The following is a 26,327-nucleotide window of genomic DNA, read 5'->3' as shown; positions in this document are numbered from 1 at the left end:
ACCTCCTCCTTCCCTCCCTCCCCCTCCCTCTCCACTCCTCTCTCTTCCTTCCCTCTGTATCCTTCCCCTTCCCTCCCTCCCTCCTCCTCTTTCTCCCTTTTCCCTCCCTCTCCTACTCTTCCTCCCTCCTTCCTTCTGTCCTGCTCTTATCCTTTACCTTTCTTCCATAGTCCACCTGCATGCTCATGCTTTGGTAGCCCCAGTGGGCCTTGAAAGATTGTGTGGTGACTGAGGCTTTCAGACTCCTGGCACTGGGGGCTCCCAGAGCCCATCTCCATCCAGCTCTGTGAGGCCAGGGAGGTGTGTTTCCACCAGTGTCCCACACCCCCCTGACCCTGGGCCTCCTGGGCACCAACACACAAGTTCCATTTGTCTGACTCTCTCCTTCTCTTTTAAGGTTTCCCAGGATTGCAAGGCCAGCCAGGCCCTCCAGGTGAGCATCCTTGGCTGATTGGCTTAGAATAGTCGTACAACATCTGTGTGGTTTATACCCTGAACATGTTTGTCGTGTACGTTGGCGATTCACAAGAAGTGACCACCCATTCTGTTGCACGTTTTTCTAGTTAAGACAGCGAGGTGCATTCACAGCTGTTGTTTGCTCTGAAAGTCATAGGAGATCATGAGGTTATGGATGTTCCTGGGGGTTCTCAAGTCCCACCTTCACTCCCTGGCTTTGACCTGCCCCCTGGCATCCCCCCAGCCCCTGCCCCCCCCCCCCCCCCCCGCTCAAGGACGCAGGCATCCCCCAGCCCCCTGGCCCCCTGTGTCTGCAGGCCCTGCATGTCCGCAGCCCCCTTGGTGTCAGTGCCCATGCTTCCTGTCTCCAGGGTGTCTTTGTTTCTCCCTTGGAACCACATTCAGCTGAAACCTCCCTCCCTGTCTAATTACCTCTGACCCAGCCTCTCAGTGGATTCCCACATGGCTCGCTTGTACTTAGTGTGTGATTGTATCATGCCTGCTGCTTAGTTAGTAGCGGGATTCCTGTGTGTGTGCAAATGCTTGCGTGTGCAAATGTCTGTGTCTTAACATCTCCCAGTCCTTGGAGTGGATCATAAAGGCCATGAGGGAAACCCACATGTGCCCCAGAATCCACACCACAGCTGAGCACCTGCAATCTGTATTCTTTTGGTTTTGTATGTTTTTTATTTATTTTTGTGTTTTATTCTTTTCAATTATTTCACCTTCTCTTTCTGACAGCTCTTCAGCTGTAATCTCTCCCAGAGCTCATTCCTTTTGCTGCCACAGACTGTCCCCCAGCTTTGTCCTGCATTGAGGACTGCTCCAGCCACGGGCACCTCACTGCCTGCCTTCCTGCTAAAGCTTATGGATCTGCCTTTCAAATCGCCCTTCTCTGTTTCTATCCACTTCCTTCTCTGTGGCTGTGAACACGCTGACTTGTCTGCTATCCTAGTGGACACGTTCCTCTGAGTCTCTCCTGGGCACGCACCACATTTCCTTTTTATCTGTCCAACTGCCTCTTGCAGTGTTGACAACCTCCTGTGAAGCTGCTCTGACCTTATCTGCTCCCCCCTGGTCAAAGCCTGGCCGCTCCCCGGGCCATGGGGTCCCCTCCTGGGGCCGAGCTAGGTGCTTCCCCCCTTCTGCTCCCTGTGGGGTCTTCAGCCGGAGCCCCCCGGTCTGCCCTCAGTCCTGCATGCACTGACAAGTGTGCGTGAGATTTAGTGGGATAGAGTTTCTTTGGCCACAGCTGCAGTTCCTGCTCTGGCGTTGGTCATCTTCCTGGGCACTCCTGCATCCTCTGAGCTCTGCTCTCTGTCCCAGGCTGCAGACACAGTCTGGCTCCTGGTGGCCGGGGTGAAGAGCAGAGGTGGCACCCCCAGAGCAGCCCAGGCTGGTGCTCCCCAGCGTTAGTGGGAGCCCCTCTCTGTGCCCACCACAGGGGTCCTGTCGTCTTGTCCCCGAACTTGAACTCAGTTTTTCATGTTCAGACCTGACATCATGCTCCTCCCAGAATGTCTTATTGTCTTACATCATGGCTGTTCCGTTTGGATTACCAACCAAGCTCCCACCCCCTAAGGCTCGTGCCCACTTGCCTGTGTTCGGTGACATTTTAATGCCCTGACCCACTAAGTGGAGGTAAAATTGATCCCTAGTGTTCTCATTCGTGTGGTGGGAATGCTGTTTGCACCAAGAGAAATTCACAGATTTTTTTCATGTCCGAGTTGTGAGTCTTTTTTCCTTAAAGTTAACTTGTAGGAGGTGTTTGACCGCCATCCTTTATGGGGTGAGAAGCCTGTTTTTCCTTCTGTAGAGCAGTCTTTCTTCCAGGGACAGTCACTGGTCATTTCACTTGGAACAGTTAAGAAGGTTCGTTTGCGCTGCAGATGTGGAACTTGTGCCGTGGTTACGTCCATGAGGTTCAATTTTGGTTTCAGGCTTCCCAGTTCCAGGACAGGCTGGTGCTCCTGGCTTCCCTGGTGAGAGAGGAGAGAAAGGTGACCAGGGGTTTCCAGGTGTATCATTGCCAGGACCAAGCGGACGGGATGGACTCCCAGGCCCCCCTGGGCTTCCCGGGCCCCCTGGACAGCCAGGCCACACGAGTAAGTTCTCTCTGGGACCATTGCATGTGGTGTCCCGTGTAGGGCAGGTGTCGGGGCAGAGCTCACAGGGGGTGGGGAGGGCATTCCAGAGTTCACGTGCCACAGAAGACCAGGTGTCCGAGGACTTGTGAGTTTTCCCACTGAGGTATCTTTGCAAAATGAGTCATGCTGCAGAAAGGAATAGTAAAAATAAAAACAATAGAAGTGGTTAAAGGAATGAGAACTATGATAAGCAGCTCTGAGTCTCCTGGCATCAAAGTGAAGGAGCAAGGCAGTCAAGTTGTATGTTCTTACTGAAAACACAACATGCTCTTATTCATCTGGAGACACAAACTAGTGCCGGGACACAGACACACAGACACACACATACACACACACATGAACGAAGGGGCTGCAGGGGACGGTCTATGTGGTGACAGACAGATGACTGAATTCAGGGATGAGGGTACTGTGCGATGGAGATGGGCCTGGCCTGCCCACCACCATGGCCAAGCACAGCATATTAAACTCTTGCTCCAGTTCCCAGGGTCCTGTGGTCCCAAAGTAAGGTCAGTGCAAAATGTGAGTGAATCTCAGATGAGTTAATTCTCAGATGAGTTAATCTCAGATGAGTGGGAATAATAGGCTTAGGTTTTCAAGGCAGATCCTGCTGTGTCACAAGCAGGGTGTGCCCTCTGAACACCTGAGACCCTCGTCTTCTGTGGGGCTGACAGAAGGGGGTCCATCTGTGGCGAGTACTGGGCAGTCTATTTGCTAGAATTAAAACACATCATTAAGAAAGGGCGTTGTCATGGATGAGGCTCCACAGAGGCCAGGTGCAGACTGGAGGGAGCAGTGCATTCCAGGGTTGAAGCTTCACTGGCACAGGATCAGCATGAATTTTCTTTGCTTTTTACTTTTTTAAAGATTTTTTTAATTTATTCATTTGAGAGACAGAGAGAGCATGAGGGAGGGGAAGGGCAGAGGGAGGGAGAAGCAGGCTCCCCCTGAGCAGGGAGCCCCATGCAGGACTTGATGCCAGGACCCTGAGATCATGACCTAAGCTGAAGGCAGATGCTCATCCACTGAGCCACCCAGGCGCCCCCAGCATGAATTTCCTTTGTGGAGTTTCTGATGGTGGTGGATCATCCATGACTTCCCAGCGATGTCCTCCCCTTTTCTCTGTGAAATGTGGGGAGTGAAGCTCAAGTAGTGAAGCGATTGCCATTGCAGGCCTCCTGACCACCTGCACTTGACCTCCAGGGGCTCTTGGGAAAACATGAGCCACACACCCACAAACACAGCACGAATAGTCTCTCCCTCGGCCTTCAGTTTGTAAACACTTGAAACTCACTTTCTCCTCTGGGCTTAGAGCAAAGTCATCAAACAGGAAGGTTTGCGCCTTACATCTGACATTCTTTTCGAGAGAGAAAAGCCACCATTCTTGCCTCTCTGGTACCTGGTGACCCAGAGAGAGCTGGGCAGGGGGCTGGGAAGATAGATTGCAGCCGCTGCATCAGGTCAGAGGGAGGGCGCAGGGACAGAGCATGGGGGCCGGCGGCATTCAGGGCTGGGCATGGCCTCTTGGCTGGCCCTCTGTCTGTCCTGCTGGGACACAGCTCACACACAGCATCTGGGCCACTGTCAGGACAGGAACGTCTGGGCAGGAGCTGTAGGTTAAATTGTTCACTGCATCATTTCTCTTCAGAGATACTGGAAAAGGAAATAGGAGCTCCCTCACTGTGTGTGTCTGAGCTATGAAACCCTACTTTTTCTACCAGAACCCACAACAGATGGTGTTTGCATTACCGCAGTTCATTTTTGTGCTGCTTTTCCTCCATGGTGCTCAGAGTTGAGTCGGAACCATGAGAGGTGTGTCCCCACAGACAGTCTGCATCTCCAAAATAACAATGACTTTGCTCTAAGTTTGCTTAGGAGAAGAAAAAGGAGTAAAGTTATTTGGGTCTCAGCTTTGACTTCATGTGTGTATGGCTTACATTTTTTGGCCTAGTTATTTAATTGGTAAAATAAGGATGGTGGCGTGTACTTGGCAAGATGGAAATGAAGGAAGATCCAAAACAGGGCTCATGAGCTGACATGTGCTTTAGGGTTGTCATGCAGGTGTTTCAGCAGGGACAGCTCGGGGTGGCACATGGCCGGATGGGTGCTGTGTGGGTCCTCTCTCCAAGTTAACATTCTAGGACTGTTTTAAAGCAAGCTAGAGCTGGGTTTCTAGCACTTAGCAAATCCCCTGAAAGCAGTTTGTTTTACAGTAGAGATTGAATAAGAGAGCGTGCAAGTCTGCTTTGGTTTGGTGAGAATGATCCTTGTCACTTTTAAAAATCCATTTCAGACGGCATTGTGGAATGCCAGCCTGGACCACCAGGGGATCAGGGTCCCCCCGGAAATTCCAGGGCAGCCAGGGCTGACGGGCGAAGTCGGAGAAAAAGGTGAGAGATGCTGACTGTGCCAGGGGTGGTTGGGGGGTGGTGTGTATTTATGCCTGTGGGTGGGCAGGAGTGGGGTCTTTCTTCTTGGAACCTTGTCCAAGTCCATTCCTAGGATGTGTCTCCTTACAGCTGCTGGGATGTCCTATTGTTGGGCTTCCAAGGTGGGGGGGGGAGGGGGGGGGGGAGGGAGAGAGAAAGGAGGAGAGGAAGAGGAGAGAGAAAGGGGGAATGAGAGAAGGATAGACTGATAAGAACAGATACTACACTTGATCTTAGCCAAAAGGCCGAGAAGGAGACAGAACGTAAAGACTGCTAACTCTGGGAAACGAACTAGGGGTGGTAGAAGGGGAGGAGGGCGGGGGGTGGGAGTGAATGGGTGACGGGCACTGGGTGTTATTCTCTACGTTAGTAAATTGAACACCAATAAAAAAAATAAAATAAACATAAAAAAAAAAAAAAGAGAGAAGGATAGAGAGCTAGCCGCCACCTGGGAGGCAACAGGGAGCTGTGGCCTTGTCATGTTAATGCTCTTGACTGTCTACACGGCCAGCAGATTAATCCCTCAGACTGATATCTTAGTGTGACCTTTGGGTTCAGAGTTTGAGAGTACCACATTCAAAGGGTAAACATCTTTCTTTCGAGCCAAATCACAGATGTGTGCTGGAACACTCACTATCTCTCCAAGTTCTGTTCCAATAATCAGTGTGAACAGATCAGCTGCCCTGGGGCCGGCCACTTGCCCCTTCGGCTTCAGCATTATCATGACTGTTTTCCCGTGTTTGCTCTGACACCAGCCCAGGACACATCCTCCTCTCCTCATTGTCGTGCAACAGCGGGTTCTCTTGGACAGCCCCTTATTGGTGTGTCTCTTAACAGCCACAGAGTAGAGTGACCAGGAGACTGCCCCCAAAACCAGCCCCACTGGGCACCATTGCTGGCTTTGGATTGCAAAGGATTCTTCCTTTTCCAAAGTCTATAGCACAAACCTACATGAAAACAGCTGCAGCTAACACCTTAGAACTCTAAATTTCAGAGGCCCCAGTGGAAGTGGTCTCAGGAGTTGTCAGGGAGTGCCACTGAGCATTCAGTGTTGGTAAAAACCAACCCATACTTGTTGTTGTTTTAATTTTATTTATTTATTCATGAGAGACACAGAGAGAGGCAGAGACACAGGCAGAGGGAGAAGCAGGCTCCTCGTGGGAAGCCGGATGTGGGACTCGATCCCAGGACCAGAATCATGCTCTAGGCTGAAGGCAGATGCTCAACTGCTGAGCCACCCAGGCATCCCACATACTTGGTTTTTAATGAATCCTTCCAGTTACCAGCTGCTCAGTGCTCCCTGAGATGGGCCATCTCACTTAATGACACGGGGCCTTTGAGACGTCCATCCTGCCATAGAACCACCAGCCTGCCCAGTCCTTGGTCAGTGGGGCATCTCCCCACGAGCAAATCTGTGGGGCCCAGTACTCAGCTGGCTGCCAGCTGACCTGCACTGTCTCCATCCCATGGGAGTGGGGGGTGGGTAGTGTGCAGGACCAGGGCCTGGGGCTGAGGTGTGCCCACCGGGCCAGGGTTGCTCCTTGTGCGGGGCACTCTGACTTAGGCCTGGTGTGTACCTAGAAGGCAGGCATTTTAAGGCTCAGGACACAGGTTTATCTGAGACACTACATGGCCTTGTATCTTAGCTTGAAAATCGAGATGTGAGATGTGACAATTTCCCCAGTCGCAATTTCCTCCCCTGAGTTCTATGCTACAGCCTCTCTTCCTCTCCATCCTCAGGACCCGGGCAGGGGTGTGTTCCTGCTCTCCTGACTTCTCACTCCCATGGGTCACCCCTCAGCCTGTAACCCAGGTGTGAGGGCCAGGGCTTCTGTGTGCAGTTTGCTGAAAAATGCTCAATCTAGGAGAAAAGCTGTGAGATGTTTTAGAGACAAAGATAAAACTAGAGTGATCAGAGCTTTCCAGGTGGTTGGGCAAGCTGCATTTCCAGGCCACTTTTTGGTGAGGCGGTTCCCATCCTTTTGCAGGGCGGAGGTTCCGAGGGTACCTGCAGGACCTGTGGGTGTGTGGTGTTTGCGGGGGGGGGGGGGGCGGTGGGCAAAGGGTGTGCCCCGGGACAAGTGCACACGGCCGGCCAGCAGGGGTGCCAGGGCGCATGTCAACACGGTTAATGGCAGCTTGTTCTCACTGTGTTCCGCCACTGCGGACGCTAATGGTCATGTGCACATATGTGTACCCCTGTGTTCCCTTTGTAGGTCAGAAAGGAGACAGCTGCCTCGTCTGTGACATGGCAGGACTTCGGGGGCCCCCTGGGCCACAGGGCCCCCCGGGAGAGATAGGTAAGACCCCAGAGCTGAACGGGACCCTCACAGTGAAACGAATTTTGCGCCACGAGGGACCTCAGTTTCTACATTCAAAACTAAAGCCTAATAATGAGGATTTTAAGTCCTACTTCCAGGATTTTGTCCACTTTGTGGAAAATCATCAAGCAGACTTAAAAATTAGCACCATGAAGATTTCTTAGTAAAAGGACAATAGTGCACAGTTCCCTCAAACAAAGTGAAGGGGATGTGTGTGGTTGAAGTGGTCCCCGGGTATGTGTACCCATGGGGGCGGGGGCTCATCAGCAGTTGCTTGAGTGGTGCTTGTCTGAGCCTGGGGCCCCTGCTTCCCCTCTGAGGCCCGCTTACTCTGTGGAGGTTCCTCAGACATCGTCCACTTGTGTGAAGATCTCCGCGCCCTTGAATCTTGAAAACTACAGTTTGGGGCGTTTGAGGACGTGTCTCATCTGTGATGTGCTGCATCTCCTTGTCTTCCAAAAGGTTTCCCGGGGCAGCCAGGGGCCAAGGGTGACAGAGGCTTGCCCGGCAGAGATGGTCTGGAAGGATTGCCTGTGAGTAAACCTGTCTGAGTTTGCGTGCTTACTAGAAGTTGCCTGCACACCGACTAAGAATGGTGCATATCGTTGCTTTGGCAAATACAGCTTCTGCTGTATGGTTTGGGTGCAGGTTCAGTATGGCTTTGTGGAGCAGTCTAGAATTATTCCCTGTGTCCCTCACCCAAGGATGAGCAGGACTGTTGAGTCCAGAAGGCACATCTCAGTTGCCTGTCTCTTCACCTGCCCTGTACCTGTGACCAGGTGCAGCTATGTGTCACCTTCCTGCTGGGGCTCTGGGGGCTCTTGAAACAAACGGTGCCACCTGTAAGCAGCTCCGCTTCATTGCGCATGACGCCCGTAACTTACAACCAAGTTAGTAAGTTCAGCGCCAGCATTTTCTGTGGGGAGATGGAGGAACACAGGCCTGTTTCCTTGGAGGAATTCAACATTTTTTTATTCTTCTCTCACAGAGGCGTATTTTGAAAATCCCTGTCACCAATATCTATTGTGAAGATGCTTTTCCAAATCTGTAAATTAACTAATCTCTCTCACATCGACGTGAAACCTTTAAGTTAAATGAAAATCAGCTCCTTAACTTTCCTAGTTTGTTTAAAAAAGAAACCATTGAATAGAAGAGAATTGCCATAATCCCAGCCACTGACGGGCATTTTACTGCCCATAATCAGCTCTGTCTCTAAAGTGCATGAACCTTAGGGCCTGGTTCTTGGATTTTCTTTGTTCTTCTAAGCTCTAAGCCTCAATGAGTTTCTGCACTTTTTTTTTTTTTAAGATTTTATTTATTCACGAGAGACACTTTCTTTCATTACTGCTTTCCCTTTTGCCTTTCTTTCTTCTTCTGTCACAGAATGAAAGTCAAATCTTTCGCATTATTCCTTTTAGTTGTAGCTCTTTAACATTTGCAATTTTTAAAACTATTACTGGCAGCATCTATAAAAGCGGGTCAGGGCAGAAGTGAGTTGAAATGGCAGCAGAGCAGCTGGGATTGAGCAATCACCTCCTCCTTTTGAAGTTAGATCTTGGGATTCTGCTTCCAGAACCTTTCTGGTGCCTGGGGAGCTAAGTTACAAGTCGCAATTGTTTAAAATAGTTCTAAATAAATGAGAAGTTCACATAACTGGGAAGCCCTGACTCTGGTGGGGATCAAAGACAGAAGAGCTTTGAAGAAGCAGAAGAGGATGCTTTTAACCTCTGGACATGGTCTTTATCTACTTGGCCTTCCTGGAGACTTCCTGCCTCCACTCTGCCTGAAACCCCATCCAGATACCAGCCCCCCAGCCCCACATCTTATAAAAATGGGAAAAGAGGGAAAAGTCCTGATGAAAAAGAAAACAAAGCAAAGGTGCTACATAACTTCTAACACCCTGCCTTCCCCATCAGGAGCTCCTTTCTCGGCAGATAGCCAAGGTTTCTAAAAACTGTTTTTTGGGTAAATACTTTAATTGAGGAGGTAGTGTAATTTTTGTCATATTTGAGGCTGTAACTAGCTCACAGATTGGGACCCTCTCATTTCGAATGAGGCTGGGGCTACAAGAGGTGCCTGCGAACCAGTGGAGCATCCCGGAAAGTAGATGATGAGAAGAGATAAATGCTCTGATTTCCCATTTGATTTAGACAGCATTTCTGTGACATGTCCTTTTGAAGGCCGAGGGTTGGATTTTGGGAAAGACAGGCAGAAGAGGCTGGCTCCTGACAGGGACCTGAGCGGGTTTTGGGGCTGTCGGGACAAGTTGAAAGGAACTGTGACACCCCACAGTGGCAGCACTTTATAGAAGCAGATCACGTCGTCATTGGATCTCCTCCAATTTATGGAGCCACGGTGAAGTGTTCAAGGCAGCGTTTGATTCCTCATCATTTATGTCAAGAGATGTAGATCCAAAGACCTTTGAATTGCATAAGATGAAGATGTTCTGTGGCAGAGAAGCCACAGGAGATGTCCTAGGGTCAAAATGTCACCTTTCCCCCCCCCAAAAAAAAATCTAGATTTCTTCCTTGAGTAATAGCCATCAAGGTCACCATTATTAAGATAAAAAAATTATATTTCTGGGAGGCCTGGGTGACTCAGTTGGTAAGCATCTGCCTTCTGCTCAGGTCATGATCCCAGGGTCCTGGGATCGAGTCCTGCATCAGGCTCCCTGCTCAGTGGGGAGTCTGCTTCTACCCCTGTTCCTGCCCCCAGCCCCGTCTCTCATGAATAAATAAAATCTTTAAAAAAACTATATTTCCTCGCTGTATGCTCACAGTCCTGGAAAACTGTATTTCTAGGCTGTGAATAATCACCATAAAGTAACACTGATCCTTCCAGGTTGAGAAAAATATACGTTGGTTGTAATTTCTTATATTGGTGTATATTTTTTATGGTGAAATTGCCAGTTCAACTCCTACTTCAATCAGCACCTCCCTAACTGCAGACACAAAGGACGCAGACTTAGAAGGCCTTAGGCCGACCCTCAACCCCCTGAAAGACCAGTGGACAGAGAGGGACATGCAAACAGATGTTAAGAAAACAGAACAGTTTCCTGTGATGTGGACCATACACTATCCTGTAGAAACCCAAGACACCCATCAGGAAGACTTCACAGAGGGGTCTATGTTTAGCTGGGATTTTACCTCTAGATTAAAAGCTACAAAATATGACAATACCTTTAAAAAAAAAAGATTTTATTTATTTGAGGGAGACAGAGAGAGCGCAGAAGCAGAGAGAGAGAGAGAAGCAGACTCCCTGCTGAACAGGGAGCCGAGTTGGGGCTCAATCTCAGGACCCCAAGATCATGACCTGAGATAAAGGCAAAGACACATAACCCACTGAGCCACCCAGGCGCCCACCACAACTAAATTTTAATTAAATAATGAATTTTCCATGACCCTCACCAAGGTTCTTTGAGTGTCTGCTCCCTCACCTGCCAGGTGGTGCTTTCAATATTTTGCTGGCACAGCTGAGTTCAGAGTCAGGAGTGGTGGGCCAGGGGCTGTGACACACAGTGGGCTCATGATAAATCTCGCCCACCCTAAAATCCAAAGATTGTGTGAGTTTTGGTCTGTCCCTTGTCGCCAGTTCCTTCCTCTCTGTGTTGCACACCCACACAGAAGTGCGTGTGCACGTGTGAATGCATCCAAGAGCCGTTGCAGAGGGAGTGTGTGAGAAAGAATTCAAATTAAGTGAATTGTCCAAGAGTCTGAATCCTGCCAAGTCAGCAGGGAGGCTGAGAGATTTCTTTCTTAGGCCGAAGGGAACAAGTACTTGAGACAATTACTTGAAACCTTGTGAACCCCAATTCTCAGAGTGGCTGGAAGAGAGACCATCTGTGGGTGTGGGCGTTCCTTGAAGATTTAACTTTCCAGGAACTGAAAAATGTGCTAGGGTGTGTCTCCTGGGAAAGTCCATTCTATTCTGCTGACTCCTCAAAACAGCGGGGATGGAGCTGGCTGGTGCTCACTCCCCAGACTTTCCTCTCTTACCATCCTGCCCTTGGATGCTTCACCCATCTGCATCCGAAAGTCCTTTCTCTAGTTCCTGGGCTCAACAAGTCACACACTCTGCAGCTTCCAACACTTTCTCGAATGTTCTCTTGAACGTCAACGGTTGTAAGGGACATGCAAGTTACCCAGGCTGGGTGCCCGGTGCCCTAGCCTAGTCTCTGTTTGCAATACCTAGTAAAGACCCTTTTTAAGGTATTTTTAAGAGAAACAGAAGTGAGAGGTCAGATCATGGCTTTGTCACAGAACTATTGGCTTGCTTATAGAAAATATGTAAGATTAAACATATTGCCATTGTTTCGAGGAGGTGGCTTCTTAATATCATTGTTGGCTATGTAACAAGCATGTTGGCTCATTTTGTGGACTGACGTCTTCCTCTTTGTGCTTGTAGGGTCCGCAGGGTGTACCGGGGCTGATGGGCCAGCCAGGAGCCAAGGGAGAGCCTGGCGAGATTTACTTCGACGCCCGACTCAAAGGAGACAAGGGAGACCCAGGCTTTCCAGGACAGCCTGGGATGCCAGGCAGAGCAGGGTCTCCTGGGAGAGATGGCCATCCGGGGCTGCCAGGCCCCAAAGGCTCCCCGGTATGTTTATTTCCAGACTGGAAACATGCACTTTATGAGCGGATCTTCATTCATAAAGAATGAAGAAATGGATTATTTGAATTGTTATCTATATATTTTCACTTGGATGGTGATTATGACACATGAGCTGGTTCAGTGGTTCTCGGAGACACTTAAGTCTGCAGACGTTGGCGTTGATGCTGTTGATGGGAACAGTGTGGGGGCAGTGCACGGGTGTCTCTGACGCATTTTGGGCCATCAGAAAGGCGTCTGTATGTTGGGTGTTTGGATGTCAGATAGTGACGTTTCAAGTTAGTGGCATGCAAGTTATACTTGAAAAGACAGTTCCAGATCCAAATGCTGCAGTCTTTGAAGTGTGTCCATGTGTGGGGAGGGAGGGTGCCTGCCCAGCTTAGACAGGAATGCTGGTGTTATTTATTAACTGCCAGTTGACCTTTGTAGGAGAGTAGAAGTCAATAAACACCATAAGCCAGTTAAACTCTGATACTTATTTACTACAGATGGTGGAAGAATGTGAGATGAACATGCATTGGTATGTCTGCTGATAACGTGTCTTTTTCTCTCTGCTTGTCAGGGTTCAGTAGGATTGAAAGGAGAGCGTGGACCCCCTGGGGGAGTTGGATTCCCCGGTAGTCGCGGTGACATCGGCCCTCCTGGGCCTCCAGGGTTTGGCCCCATTGGCCCCGTTGGTGACAAAGGACAAGCAGGTTTTCCGGGGATCCCTGGGTCCCCAGGCCAGCCAGGTGAGGCCTGAGGACCTCAGGTACACAGAGCTCTGGGGATGGGAGTCTGGTGTCACTTCTTCAAGGAGGTGGGCAGATCCCACCCTATTATAGCCATACTGTACCTTGTTCACTCACGTAGAAAATGAGCCAAGTAATGTGTAGACCCTGGCTGTAAAGCATTTGAATTTATAGATGCCTTTTCTTATGATAAGTGTACAGTACTTCCAGGTCAAGTTGGGCTTTTCCGAGGAAGGGATACCAACACGAGCCTGATTTTTTTTTTTTTTTTCTCTTTACCTATGCTCTGTATCTCCTTGGCGAACTGTCCATTTGGGCTTCTGTATGTTCCAAGCCAGGTAGTCTCATATCTCTCCTGATGGGTGGGTGCCTGTTGACTGATTCTGAGTGGTTTCCGCCTCACCATTGCTGTTGGATGCTATGCTGGTTTCAGCCACTTGCACACTGTGTCTCACGTGGGTGTGTGTGCCAAGCGCTACACTGACTGGAGAGGCATCGGTGGCCAGACAGGTGTGGGCCTGCCCTCCTGGTGCTCACTGTCTGGGGCTTGGAGGAGCATATGGAGCAAGGCTGACACACTCAGCCCACTCTCATGCCCTGTATGTTATGGGGACAGAGGTGGTAAAGGGGTGACCCCAGGCTAGGCACATGGCAGGCTCCTGGGAGCTGTCCTGTCGCCTAGAGCATCCCAGGCTGACAGAGGCTGGGAAGGGCGTGGGCACAGGGAGGGAGGGAAGATTCCGTATTAAGAAATATCCTAGTTGTAAAAATGAATTAAGGGCTTCAAGGGCTTTGGGTGATTCAAGGTAAGGAAAGCTTGAACAACGTAGTAACTAAGTAGTAACTAAGTAGCTGCATGACCAAAGCACCCACGAGGACTCTGGAGGAGGAATTAGGTGACAGGTGCCCCCCGGTATTTGGGGGGACACGTTCTAGGGCCCCTCTAGAGACCTGAACCTGGGATAGTACTGAACCCACACACGCTATGTTTCTGCTGCACGTACAGACCTGTGACGAAGTTTAATATTAAGTTAGGCCCAGGAAGAGATGACCAACAGTAACCAGGACTGATGACCACGTAGCATGATGAACATAGTGTGCATGTCTCTCTGTCTCTCAACATCCCTTCCTGTCCTGTGTTCACCCCTTTTCTTATGAAGAGGGGACGTGACAGCGTGCCCTAGTGGCGAGGTAATGTGAAGTGAATGACATGGGCACGTATGCAGCGTCAGGTTACCGTATAGATTCCGAGCCGCATCATCTGATTCCACGCTGTGGTTGATGGCGGGGAACCAGACACACAAAGTAAAACTGTTGATAAGGGGAGACGACTGTATAGCCTTCATGCTCACCTATGTGCCACTTCTGTCACAAGCCATATACCCAGCCAGTCTACCTGAGTTTTATCAGGTCCTATCCCACTGGCAACTCTTTCTCATTATGTCATAGTGTAAAATTCAACATGTCCTCCAGCGCAGGGCCTGTTGGCCTGTCTGTTGGATGTGCAAGCCTAGCACCCTAACGTATTTCTCATTGTCATTCTCATTGTTTGTGTGGTTAATGAATACCAAACACCCAGTTATGTCTCCCTTGGTAATTGTTCTGGGTTTAGCAAGGATCTCAGAAATGTTTCTTCTCTGACCCTCTTGGGGGCTGAGAAATCCTGGGTTTGACCTTGGAACACCCTCATCTTGGAAAAGGGACCTCAGATCTCTTTCCCCAGAGCGAGAGCCTGACTCCAAAATCAGCCTCTCAGGTGTTCTTTGAATCTGAAAACTTGCAGAGCTATAAAAAAGCATCAGACCCTTTTTGGCCAGAAACTACCATTGGAAAAGCCAACTGGGGCACAGATGCATCCTAGCAGGAAGGGGGGGAGGAAGGTTCCTGATGGAGGTGCTAACACACTGTTGGTCAGCTGTCTGCATTCTGCAGCCTGCTTGGCCATCCAGACCTAGGCATCTATGGGATGAGAAACCTTGTCTTCTTTGATCTGCCAGAGTCCTGTTTACTGTGGTGACATTAAAGGCTTGTTCCCAGACTGGAACTGATAGCAAGTATCTGTTGGGGTCAGTCGGTTGACATTTCTCTGAGTCTATAGCTAAAGAATGTGTTGGCTTTTCCTGGGAAGCCCCACGTGTCTTGCATCCATATAGGGTGTGTGAAGAGTCCATGCACAGGTCTTGGAGGTGACCCCTGTGGTCCTCTCCTATCAGCTAAATCCTGACCCCCAGTGGATCTCCCAGGCACAAGCGCCCAGGGCTGGGCTGGACCTCCTGCCCCTGCTGCTCCACATGGCACACAGCCGCCCAGCTGCATGCTTGCAGATCATGCTGAGTCACCCACTTAGCACATCCTGAAGATAATTTGCCACCAGATGAACATGATTTAGGTCTGCCTCAAAGCAACTTAGAATTGGCCTTTTCTGATAAATTGAAAGAGAACAGTAAAAGTGTTTTGACTTTTTTTGAGACAGGCTAAGTAAGAAATTACTTGGGGTCATCTTACCTCTTGTTATTATTATAGATTTTCTGTTTTTTTGTGACTCTTATGTTGGGCTCTTAGGGAATACATGTGTCAAAACTCTAGGTCCTTGTGGATATAAATTTTGGGGAAAAGAGGAAGAGCTCTCTGTGAAGGATTCTAGAAAGGTAGAAGCAGGAAGTGGAGGCATGCAGGTGGGGCTGCTTTGCAGGTACATAGTGTGTTAGGGACACGATGCAGACTCTGTTGCATGGAGTCCCTACTCAGGACAGGATGCAGGCCCTCTTGCTGTGTCCTTGCTCAGGACGGACGGTATGCAGGCTCTCTCACATGGAGTCCTCACTGAGGACAGGATGCAGGCTCTCATATGCTGTCTTTGCTCTTCCCCCAGGTCCCAAGGGTGAAGCAGGAAAAGTTGTGCCCCTACCTGGTCCCCCTGGAGCACAGGGACTTCCAGGATCCCCAGGTTTCCAAGGGCCGCAAGGTACTTTTAGCGTTCTCTTTTGCCCGGAGGTACACTTGGAACATTCACAGGTTTTTCTCACACTGCCTGTCGGTCTTGCTCATGACAGGTGACCGAGGTTTTCCTGGAACCCCAGGAAGGCCGGGCCTCCCGGGAGAGAAGGGAGCTATCGGCCAGCCAGGAATCGGATTTCCAGGGCCTCCTGGCCCCAAAGGTAAGCCTGCAGGACAAGCCCCTGGGGCGGGGCCTGGGATGGGGCCAATGCTGTGCCCACAGCCCACTCAGGCCCCACCGTAGCATCTGGTCCCTGGCTGGTGGCCGTTCTGTTCACTGTCGTGGGAATTCTAGGGGAGAAGAGGGAGGCATGGATATGAGCACACCGGTTAGCAACTTGCCCTTCAGGAGAGCTTGCCAAAGTCCAGAGGACAACAAATTCAGTTACTGAGGTGGTGGGGGAAGCAGCGCCTCCCAGTGGCGCGGGTTGGCTGGAAGCGGGTTGTGACCATAGGATCCGCAGCCACCTGCGAGGGGAGCTGGGCCTCCTCCTTGGTGCAGGAGATGCACAGAGCAGTCGGAGCTGTGCCAGGCTGGATTTGGATCAGAGGGTGGGGAGCTGGGGACCACGGGGAGGGGGCTTTGCTCTCAGGGGAGAAGGTCCCCACACCACAGAGCCTGGATCCATGTGGGGCACTGACGTGTTAGAACCACAACTTCTTTTTGGAAACAGTAAGACAGTAAGAAGGACAGTTTCGCCGTTTCTGTTGCTTCCCTGGGTTGTGGGTCTGTCAATCCTGCGGGTGGGCCCAGACGTGGACTTGCCGTCTCAGACCTCGGTCCAGGGCTGAGCAGGCGCTGTGCACAGTAAGAAACATCTCTTTCCTGTTTGGGCCGGTGTCCTGACCCCAGTCTTACTGGCCACGTGAGCAAACCCAGTGGAAAGAGCTCTCCTAGCTTGTCACACCTGCCGGCTGGGCAGTGTGGGGCTGGGCCGAGCCCCACACTCCTCTGGGCACTGTGTCACGCCCACACATACGCTCATGGCCACTTCCGTCAGGCTTACACAGCAGAAGGCCCTCAGTGACCCTCCAGGTTCCCGGGGATAGTGCCAGGCCTTTTACCTGTTCCCAAGCCCTACCTGCTTTCCTGGGAGCGCCACACCGCCATCGCGAGAGGGAGAGGTTAGCGGGTAAGGTCTCCTAATTGGAGGCTGGCTGCCCACTTGCACAAAGTGGCTTGGCGGTGTGGATGCTGGTGGGCGGTTAGGTCCACTCTGTCAAGACCCTCATACCACAGCCCCACAGCATGTGTGATCGGGTTTGCACCTGGTCATACTTGCAAATCACTGTGGTCCATGGACCTGCACATCCTGCAGGGGAAACTTCGTGCACAATAGAGCCATGGGGGAGCTATTAGCCCATCAGGCCCTGTAGGGTTGGGGCCCAGACTATCACTAAATGCACCATGCACATCCATTGTGGTGTGGCCACGTTCAAGGACCCATGGTCTATAGCAGTGCTGTTCAAACTGGAGCATTTCTGGGAATTCCAAGGCGTCTTGTGAAAATGCGGGTCTGCTCCCGTGGATCTGGGTGGGGCTCTCGAACAAGGTGGTTATGTTGCCCCAACCATGGCCACACATGCAGCTGCAGAGTGTGAGTGCCACCGTAGGCTGCACATGCTGTGGTGGTCTCTGATTTGTTCGGGAGGTGGGACAGGAGGAGAAACTGAGAGGAAGGAAAGGAAGAGGGGACAGGCGGGAGAGAGACGGGAAGGATGGCTGGTGCCGCATGAGGTCCATGGCACCCAGGCTGCCCCAGCTGGCGCAGGTGGCTCCTCCAATGGCCAGGGTGACCTCATGTTCCTCTTAGAACCACCTCAATAGGGTTCCGTGTTGTTGGCCAGTCTAGTCGGTTCAGGGGCGTCTGAGCAAGAATGAAAGAAGTGAAGAAAGTGGGGAATAGCATTAGTACATCAATGACTTTTTTTACTCTTCAATACAGGTGTTGATGGCTTACCTGGAGACGTGGGACCTCCTGGGAGTCCAGGTCGCCCAGGATTTAATGGCTTACCTGGCAACCCAGGTGTGCCTGGCCAAAAGGTGGGTACTGAGTATTGTCTGGATTGCTGTTCCTTTATCCTTGTTATGAATTAGACACATAGATTGTGGTTTATTAATATCGGGATACATTGCACCTGCGTGCTTTGTGTATTAAAGAAATAGCACAGGATAGAAAAGAAGGAAGTGCATAGTGAGTGGTAGTTGGTGTTCGTGGGAGAATCATTTCTTCTGGCTTTAGGAGTTCGTGCTTGCCTATGTGTGTGCCGCCTCTCGGGGTACAGTGTGTGTCTTACTGGGAATGGCAGGAGAAGGCTGTGGGAAAGCCATCTAGGACGGTCTAGTTTTACTGACATTCTGGTCCAGTAATTCTTTGTTGGGGGGCTGCCTTGGACATGGTGGGGTCTTTAGCCACCTCCCCCGTGGCCTCTACCAGAGACACCAGAGGAACACCCTGCATTCACCCCCAGCTGTGACAACCAAAACTATCTCTGGGCATTACCGAATGTCACCCAAGAAAAAATACGGCCTTGATTGGAGACCCATGGGCTAGCATGACTTCGGGACTCTCCTTGCCTCAAACATCCCCTGCCTTTTGCTAATACTTGAAAATTCTGCTCGGCATGTGTAGCTGATCAAGGGTTACATCTCTTCCTGTTCTGATTATAAGGAAAGGAAGTGAAATTGCTGGAAGGCTTCATGTGAAATAGGGGAAAGGGTAGTAGTTTCACCTTGCCAATGAAAGAGCTAGCCTGGCCTGTTCCCTTTCTATTTGGAGGGCAGGTAGAGGCTGTGGGGATGGAGCAGGTGCGCACACGGGCAGGTAGAGACTGTTGGGATGGAGCAGGTGTGCACACAGGCAGGTAGAGGCTGTGTGGTTTGGGCAGGGGCACATGTGTTCTTATTAACCATCTGCACTTACGCCCTTGACTTGATGAGATCATGGAACATGCTGGTGAGTTGGCTTCTCTGTGCTTTGGGAATTTCCAGGGAGAGCCAGGAATTGGTCTGCCAGGACTCAAAGGATTACCTGGTCTTCCCGGCATTCCTGGCACACCTGGGGAAAAGGGGAACATTGGAGGACCAGGCGTTCCAGGAGAGCATGGTGCTATTGGCCCCCCAGGCCTTCAGGGAATCAGAGGTAACTTCCTTTTTTTTTTTTTTTTTTTAAGATTTTATTTATTTACTTATTTAGAGTGAGCAAGCAAGAGAGAGAGGGAAAGAGCATGCACAAGCTTGAGCAAGGGGAGGGGCAGCGAGAGAATGGGGCTTTCAAGCCGACTCTGTGTCTTACAACCCTGAGATCATGACCTGAGCTGAAATCCAGAGTTGGATGCTCAACCAAAGAGCCACCTGAGTGCCCCAAGGTGACTTCTTACAGACAAATCTAGATGGCAGCAGGGGCTGGGCCTGTGTATTTGGTGTCTGCGGAGCACCTATTGGGTGTTCTGCCAATGTCTGTTGAATGAATGATGGAAATCGTAAAAGGCTAGAGCTTATGGTCTTGTGTTGTGGTTTATTATGTGGGTGGGTAGCCTGTGCTATGAAACATGCTGTGATCTATGTGCAGTTTATTGACAATTTCTTCCCATTCAGGTGACCCAGGACCACCTGGATTACAAGGTCCCAAAGGAGCTCCGGGCGTTCCTGGAATCGGCCCCCCTGGAGCAGTGGGCCCCCCTGGAGGACAGGGACCACCAGGGTCCTCAGGTGATGGGACATCCTTCCAGAATTATTCCTCCCCAGGGCATGCTCACGGAGGGGAAGGGATTGGCCCAGGATTAGTGCCCCCTCGTGAATAAGAGGCACTTTGTGACAACAAGTCTGATTGTTCACTTAAAGGAAGAGTTGTGTCTTTTCCTCCCACTGGGCTTGGTTCATGTGCCAGGGAGCCTCCCCTTATTTAGTGACACTTTTATCTCCTTTAAGATGACTGGCGTCTCCATCTTACCTTTCCGTGGGGGGTTAGTAAGTTGTGGATAATGTGTAAACTAGTTGGTGCATGGCTAGGAGCTGCCTTTAGTGACTAGTCCTGGAGCTAAGTCAGTGCTGGTGGGCTGACAAGACGATCCCTGAACATGGATGAAAGGCAGCTAGTGTTTCGAGCGAATGCTGCAGAGAGGCCTGGGGGTGCTAGCAGGGGTGACTGCTCCCCACTGATGGCAGAAAGGAGGGCATGGTCTCAGACCCAGACCTTGGCTTCCAACGCTGCTACCCAGGACATTGGGAGCCCCTTGGCCCCCAGCATGGGTATGCACACTCATATGGCCCTCAGAAAGCTCCAGCTAAGCCCAAAAGGGTGCCCCGCAGAGCTCCCCACAGATCCTGCTAACTGTGCTTGCTCTTTGCTCACCTCAGGCCCTCCTGGAGTGAAAGGAGAGAAGGGCTTCCCCGGATTTCCAGGCCTGGACATGCCAGGCCCCAAAGGAGATAAAGGGTCCCAAGGGCTGCCTGGCCTGACAGGACAGTCGGGGCTCCCTGGTCTTCCTGGACAGCAGGGCACACCGGGAGTTCCAGGGTTTCCAGGTAAATGATTTGTGCACTCCTGCCCCTGTCTGTCCATGGACCCATAGCATCTGCAATCAGTGTTTACACTCCTTCCATCTGGCCACAGGTCCCAAGGGAGAGATGGGCGTCATGGGGACCCCAGGGCAGCCTGGCTCCCCAGGACCAGCAGGCCTGCCAGGATTGCCAGGAGAAAAAGGTAGGGAGCCAGCACTCCAGAGGAGCCCATCTTATGTCTGTGTCTCCATGTCTCTTGGAAACTCCTAAATGGGTGTAGGTCATATTTCATTGCAAGAGACAGAGGAAATATGTCCAGAAGGTCAGACAAGGGTTGGGAAGACCCCCTCCTCCAGTGGGAACTCATGGTGAACGGTGCATGTGTGGGCAGGGGCTGTGCTCTGCAAAACCAGAGAGAAGGCAGGCTTTCAGGTGCTCCTTATTGGCATACTTGAGGGGTTTTTGTTTTGTTTTTTAGAATTGGTGGGATCTTCAGTTGTACGAGGTCATAGAAACTGAGTCCTTAGAATCAAATTAGTAAACTGGGCAAATTTAGAAGTCTTAATTTTTATTCCTTACCTTTTATTTAAAATTGGTCCAAAAATAAGTTTTTTAACAAATTGACTTTGTGAGATATAAAAATAGTCATTTCGTTAGTAGAACAAGGAAATTCCCATTTTGATGGTTTTGTATAGACTTGAGGGGAGCTGTGAACAAGCATAATAAAAGTCCTTAGGAAACAGGGTAAGTGTAAAAGATTTAAACTGATAATAAGCAGAGTCACATATATTTTATAGTTATCAGCAAATAATGAATACTGAAAAATGTTTTTCCTGGTCATTTGCCCCGGGCCAGATTCTTCTGGGTAGCTTAGACACCTGCCATGTGATGCCTTTGTGCTGCTTTTTGGACAGGCTATGAGCTCCTCATTCCTCCCTCAGCAGTGGCTTCTCCCAGGCAGAAGGAGCGCCACACCTGTCACTGCCTCCAAGACCCCTGGCCAGTTTCAGCCGTGTCCTCTCTTTCCTCTGCAGGAGACCACGGCTTCCCAGGCTCCTCGGGACCCAGGGGAGACCCTGGCTTCAAGGGGGACAAAGGTGACGTGGGTCTGCCCGGCAAGCCTGGCTCCATGGACAAGGTGGACATGGGCAGCATGAAGGGTCAGAAGGGAGACCAAGGAGAGAAAGGTAAGTGGCCAGAGGGTCCAGTGGCAGTGAGGCTGGAAATACAGGCCTGACCACCAGCTCTCCACTGATGATAGCAAACCAACCTATGTTTCTGCCACAGTTTGCCTTTAAAGCACACGTGGCTCATTATGACTTTTTTTCTGTGATATGCAGGACAAATTGGACCAACTGGTGATAAAGGATCCCGGGGAGATCCTGGAACCCCAGGAGTGCCTGGAAAGGATGGCCAGGCAGGGCATCCCGGGCAGCCAGGTACGAGTGAAGTTCAGGTTCTCTCCACAGTAGGAACTCATGCTAGGGAAGTGTCAGCACTTTTCATAGGCCTTAACCTGGTGGGTATTTCTCTGTTTTTCTAGGACCTAAAGGTGACCCAGGCATTGGCGGAACCCCGGGTGCTCCTGGACTCCCTGGGCCCAAAGGATCAGTTGGTGGAATGGGCCTACCGGGTATGTCAGATTTAGATAAGGTATCTTCTTTTTAAAGAAAAGAATGTGCCTGTGCTGCTTGAGACAGGTGTGTAGGGTGATGAGTATTGCCCTGAGGGGATAATCCTGGCACATGTGTCTTTTACACAAATGCACATCTTCAGTTCTCTGTGTTCTCCTGCTTTGGGATCAGTGGCACTTGGCTGACAGAGTGACCATTGCTTAAAAAAAAAAAAATCACAATTCAATAAAATAGAACATGGGCTGCCTACTGTCACCTTCGATTACCTCCAAGTGACTGTCCACCTGGTCACAATCTCCCCAGTGCAGTCTGGTTCCCTACGTGTGGGCCAGCTGCTAGCACCCTTTGGTATCAGCCCAGAAGAATCTCTGGGCTCCTCTGCCCCAAACCTGAACTGGCCCCAGCTCTGCCAGCAGCGTTTGCTCCCATCAGGAGGCTGGTGAGAGGTGGAGAGTGCTGGGTCCGGGGCTAGTGCCTCTCAGAACTGGGTGGGAAGGGAAAGCCAAGCGGGGCAGCCAGCCTTGTTGGCCCTCCCTATGCCTTTAAGAGGCATCTGATCACTCCCATTTGACATAGACACATCAGGCTTGCTGTTTACACCTGTTTGTAAATAGGTCTGAGTAACAACATAACATAATGAAACCAGGTATGCATCTACTCTTGGTGGCCTGCCTCACAACCCCTCAGATTCTTCTGGATAGTGGGCTACAATTGTAGAATAAAGAACATAAAAGCCCTTTGTCATATTGCTGAGAAAATAAATATGCTAAGGGGTTAGTATATTTCTTCTCTCTCTTTATTAAATGATGGTTTCTAAAAGAGGACAGGTGCTTCCTAGTGTGGCACTACTATGCTGTGGTGACTGGCATCTGTCTACGTAACTAGGAGATTGATGAATGAAGGGATATGTGTTCTTTTACCTCATTCTTGACGGCTGTCAAGGTGCTGTTTTATTTTTAATATGAGTACCCTCTAAGCACACATTCACGTTTCATTGTCTGTTTATAGGAACGCCTGGAGAAAAAGGTGTGCCTGGAATCCCTGGCCCACAGGGAGTCCCTGGCTTACCTGGGGAGAAAGGAGCAAAAGGAGAGAAGGGGCAGGCTGGCCTTCCTGGCATTGGAATCCCGGGCCGGCCCGGGGACAAGGTAACAGCCTCCTGCTTGGAAGCCTCCTGTCCCGGCCATCTGAGAGTCTCAGCACGTTAAGTCACTCATAACACAGAACAGGTTCCCCAACTTACTGTAAATTACCCCTCCTGCCCCCTCCTGTCCACCACACCTTCTTTGGGAAGAATCTAGAGGCTGTTGGGAGAGAGGCAGAGTGAGTAGCAAGTTCTCAGGGGTGAAGAGGACTGTGAACAGTAGAAACGGAAAGCTGGTTCTTTCGTTCTGGTTTCCTGTTTGTCCTTGTTTTTTGCACATGGACTTTAGATTGTATGTTAGAAAGCTGGAAATGGAAATCAGTGCAGCACTGATTTCACCAAAGTGTGTACTGTTATCCAGAGAGCGCCCACAAACACATGTCCGGGAACAGATATAAAAATAATGAGCCAATGTCTACTCACAGGGAGAGCAAGGGATCTCGGGTTTTCCGGGAAGTCCTGGAGAGAAGGGAGAGAAAGGCAGCGCTGGCGTTCCGGGGATACCCGGCTCTCCAGGCCCCAAAGGATTGCCAGGGACTGTCGGCTATCCAGGTAGGTCAGCCAGGCCTCCTCCCGAACTTGGGTTTGAGGATGACAGACAAAGATCCAAACTGATGGCCTTCCGGTGTCTTATTTTTCACATCAGGAAGCCCTGGACTGCCCGGAGAAAAAGGTGACAAAGGCCTCCCAGGATCAGATGGAATTCCTGGCATCAAAGGAGAAGCAGGTAGAGACCACTTTTTAGAACGCGGATGAGGGCCTGTGGACACGAAGCCAGGGCCATCGAGGCTGAGAGTTTCCCTCAAGGTGGCGAGTCATGGACCTCAAAATGTCCCCAGGGGGCCCAGCCCTCCACATCTCAGATGAAACCACCACATCTGGGGGCTTCCATGGTCTTTTGGAGGCCTAGCCACCAGTTAGGAGTTAGAACCAAAGTTGCTGAGCTGGCTGTGTAGCTAGCTCCAGTAGGTTCCAGAAGTAGGTTGTGTGTTGTTGTGGGAGCTTGATGTATGTTCCTTGGGGGCCCAGGGGTGCTGGGGGTAGCAGCTCCCTGAGGGAATGTCAGGAAGGAGCATCTTGCATGCAGAGCAGGTGCCGTGAGAGTGTCTCTGCCTGACTAATGTGGCTTTTCTCTCCAAGGTCTTCCTGGGCAGCCTGGCCCCACAGGCCCAGCCGGCCAGAAAGGGGAGCCCGGCAGTGATGGAATCCCAGGGTCAGTGGGAGAGAAGGGTGAACCAGGTATGCCCAGCTCCTGCTCCCTTGCAGGACGAGATGCTCCTCTAGGGTCCACATTGCTCAGACTCTCAGTCCATGCCTAGTGACTGGGGCTGGGTACAAAGTGACATCTGCCCCATGTGTCCTAATGGCTGTTTGAACACTGATGTGGACAAGGGGAGAGGCTGGGGTCAGAAGATGGGTGGGGGCGTTCAGTAATGCCTCCAGCACTTGGGGGCACCTGCCCTGAATTCCCAGTGGCGTGTGAGAGAGACACACAGAAAGAGCCCAGGCTGTTCCTCTTCTGCTGGCCTTTCCCCATTCGAGAAAGGGTCCTGGGAACATTTCTCATCCCCCAAATCTGCCCCTGTCACCTTGGGGGCTACAAGCTCCGATGGTGAGAATCATGTACGTGGTAGACTCCGTGTGTAGCAGCGGGGTGACACAATCTGAGATCCATGACCCCGCATCAGGGAAAGGAGCGTCCGGGAGATTGCAGTCAGGGTCCACCGCTTTCTGAAGTTCATCATTTGCTTCTGTACACCTTAGGTTTATATTGCATATACATTCCTTTTCTTATAAAACCAGTTCATTAAATGCCCCACGTGTCCTTTCCCCATGTCATCTTCCCACAAGCCCGTTGCTCACATGAGTGGGCTTTCCAGTGTCTACTGCCCCCAAATGCCTCTGGCTCCCCCGCCTCCCTTGAGAAAGGCTGTTGGTTGGATGGTCATCTGAGAAAAGCCAATTTGTGAGTCTCTAGACAGTTGTAGAAAATACGCACTTATTTGTAAGATTGTCTCTACTAATCCCATCATGGTTCTGTGCTGACAGTTAAGAGAAGTGCTGAATGATCCAGGGCATCTTAGAACAGCCATGGGATGGGATTGTCCTAGGAAGTATGATGAGCTGATTACGTGTATCCTACAAAGAGCACGTGGTATTGCAGAGTTGAGACAGTGTTTTGTGCTGTACTTGCAGATCACCTGCTTTTTTTTTAACCCTTCTCTTTCAGGGCTGCCCGGAAGAGGATTCCCAGGGTTTCCAGGGGCCAAAGGAGAGAAAGGTAAGGTCTGCGAGACACATTCGTCCTTTCCCACTAACAGCTGATGCACATGGCACCAGCAGAGCAAGTGCAGTGGGTGCGAGGAAGCAGTGGGCGGGGGTGACAGATGTTGGCTCTGGGATGGTCTCCTTTGTGCCTGCTCCTGGCCCCTGACTAACCACTGTCCAGTGCATTGTCTTCAATTCATTGTCTTCTGAAAAAGCAAGACAAGAATCACAAGGAGGGGCCCTGTGGCCGGTTTTGGCATTGATTCTGTTTCATTGAAATAATTCTAGAATTTTGGTATTTAATAATTAGCAACTTTGGAGTAATACGTTAGAAACTACACATGCAGGGATTTTTTTCCCCTATAACTTCTTACCTTAAAAACTTTGAAGCAGTTCATTACTGTGTTTCTGTCATTGGCATACAATAAACTACACGTATGTAGAGGGTGCCATTTGGGAAGTCTTTGGTGAATATGCACACGTGTGAGAGTGTCACCACAATCAAGAAGGTCAACACATCCATCACCCCACAAGCTTCCTAGACTGCTTTGCCATCCTGTCTTGCTCTTGCTGCCCACCACTGCCATCCCCAACCACCTTTTGGTCTGTCTCCTGGCACCGTAGATTAGCTTGCATTTTGTAGATTTTATATCAGCAGAATCCTCTGTATTTCACTCTGTTTAGCTTGCCTTTTCCCCCACAGCATAATTAGTTTGAGATTCATGGGTGTGGCGGCTTGTGCCAGTCATTCCCTCCTGTTTCTTGCCAAGCAGCTCTCCATGCTGTGGCTGTACTGTAGCTTCTTTATTCATTCACCTGTAGGGGAAGAAGCCCTTAGGTTAGCAGTGTGGTTGCTTGCAGACTCCTCTAAGCTTATAGTCCAGTGGCTTTGCGGCTAAACACTTCCTCTAAAAAGTGTAAAGAGGGCACCTGGGTAGCTCAGCGGTTGAGAGTCTGCCTTCCGATCAGGTAGTGACCCTGGAGTCCTGGGATCGAGTCCTGCATCGGGCTCTCTGTTCAGCGGGGAATCTGCTTCTCCCTTTCCCCTCTGCCTGCCGCTCCCCCTGCTCATGCTCTCTCTCTCTCAAATA

At 50.7% G+C, this 26,327-nt stretch overlaps 1 protein-coding gene and 1 pseudogene across 1 annotated transcript in view; one reads left to right on the top strand and one right to left on the bottom strand.

The window, feature by feature from the left end:
- The window catches only part of COL4A1 (collagen type IV alpha 1 chain), a 140,911-nt gene that overhangs the window by 97,957 nt on the left and 16,627 nt on the right, over positions 1 to 26,327 (top strand). Inside the window, 23 exon segments of the mRNA XM_038570042.1 lie at positions 398 to 433; positions 2,397 to 2,561; positions 4,894 to 4,946; positions 4,948 to 4,990; positions 7,246 to 7,329; positions 7,813 to 7,883; positions 11,755 to 11,946; positions 12,521 to 12,689; positions 15,562 to 15,654; positions 15,743 to 15,847; positions 17,633 to 17,730; positions 18,679 to 18,829; positions 19,285 to 19,398; positions 20,047 to 20,214; positions 20,303 to 20,392; positions 21,225 to 21,377; positions 21,531 to 21,629; positions 21,734 to 21,823; positions 22,833 to 22,972; positions 23,394 to 23,520; positions 23,615 to 23,695; positions 24,109 to 24,207; positions 25,199 to 25,249. Of these exon segments, the coding sequence (XP_038425970.1) occupies positions 398 to 433; positions 2,397 to 2,561; positions 4,894 to 4,946; positions 4,948 to 4,990; positions 7,246 to 7,329; positions 7,813 to 7,883; positions 11,755 to 11,946; positions 12,521 to 12,689; positions 15,562 to 15,654; positions 15,743 to 15,847; positions 17,633 to 17,730; positions 18,679 to 18,829; positions 19,285 to 19,398; positions 20,047 to 20,214; positions 20,303 to 20,392; positions 21,225 to 21,377; positions 21,531 to 21,629; positions 21,734 to 21,823; positions 22,833 to 22,972; positions 23,394 to 23,520; positions 23,615 to 23,695; positions 24,109 to 24,207; positions 25,199 to 25,249 (2,472 nt within the window).
- Positions 5,210 to 5,286, bottom strand: LOC119865255 (annotated as a pseudogene).

This window comes from Canis lupus, chromosome 22, assembly GCF_011100685.1.
Source record: "Canis lupus familiaris isolate Mischka breed German Shepherd chromosome 22, alternate assembly UU_Cfam_GSD_1.0, whole genome shotgun sequence".
NCBI classification, from domain to species: domain Eukaryota; kingdom Metazoa; phylum Chordata; class Mammalia; order Carnivora; family Canidae; genus Canis; species Canis lupus.
The sequence above is the reverse complement of the archived record's forward strand: the minus strand, read 5'-3'. Positions and strand labels throughout refer to the sequence as shown.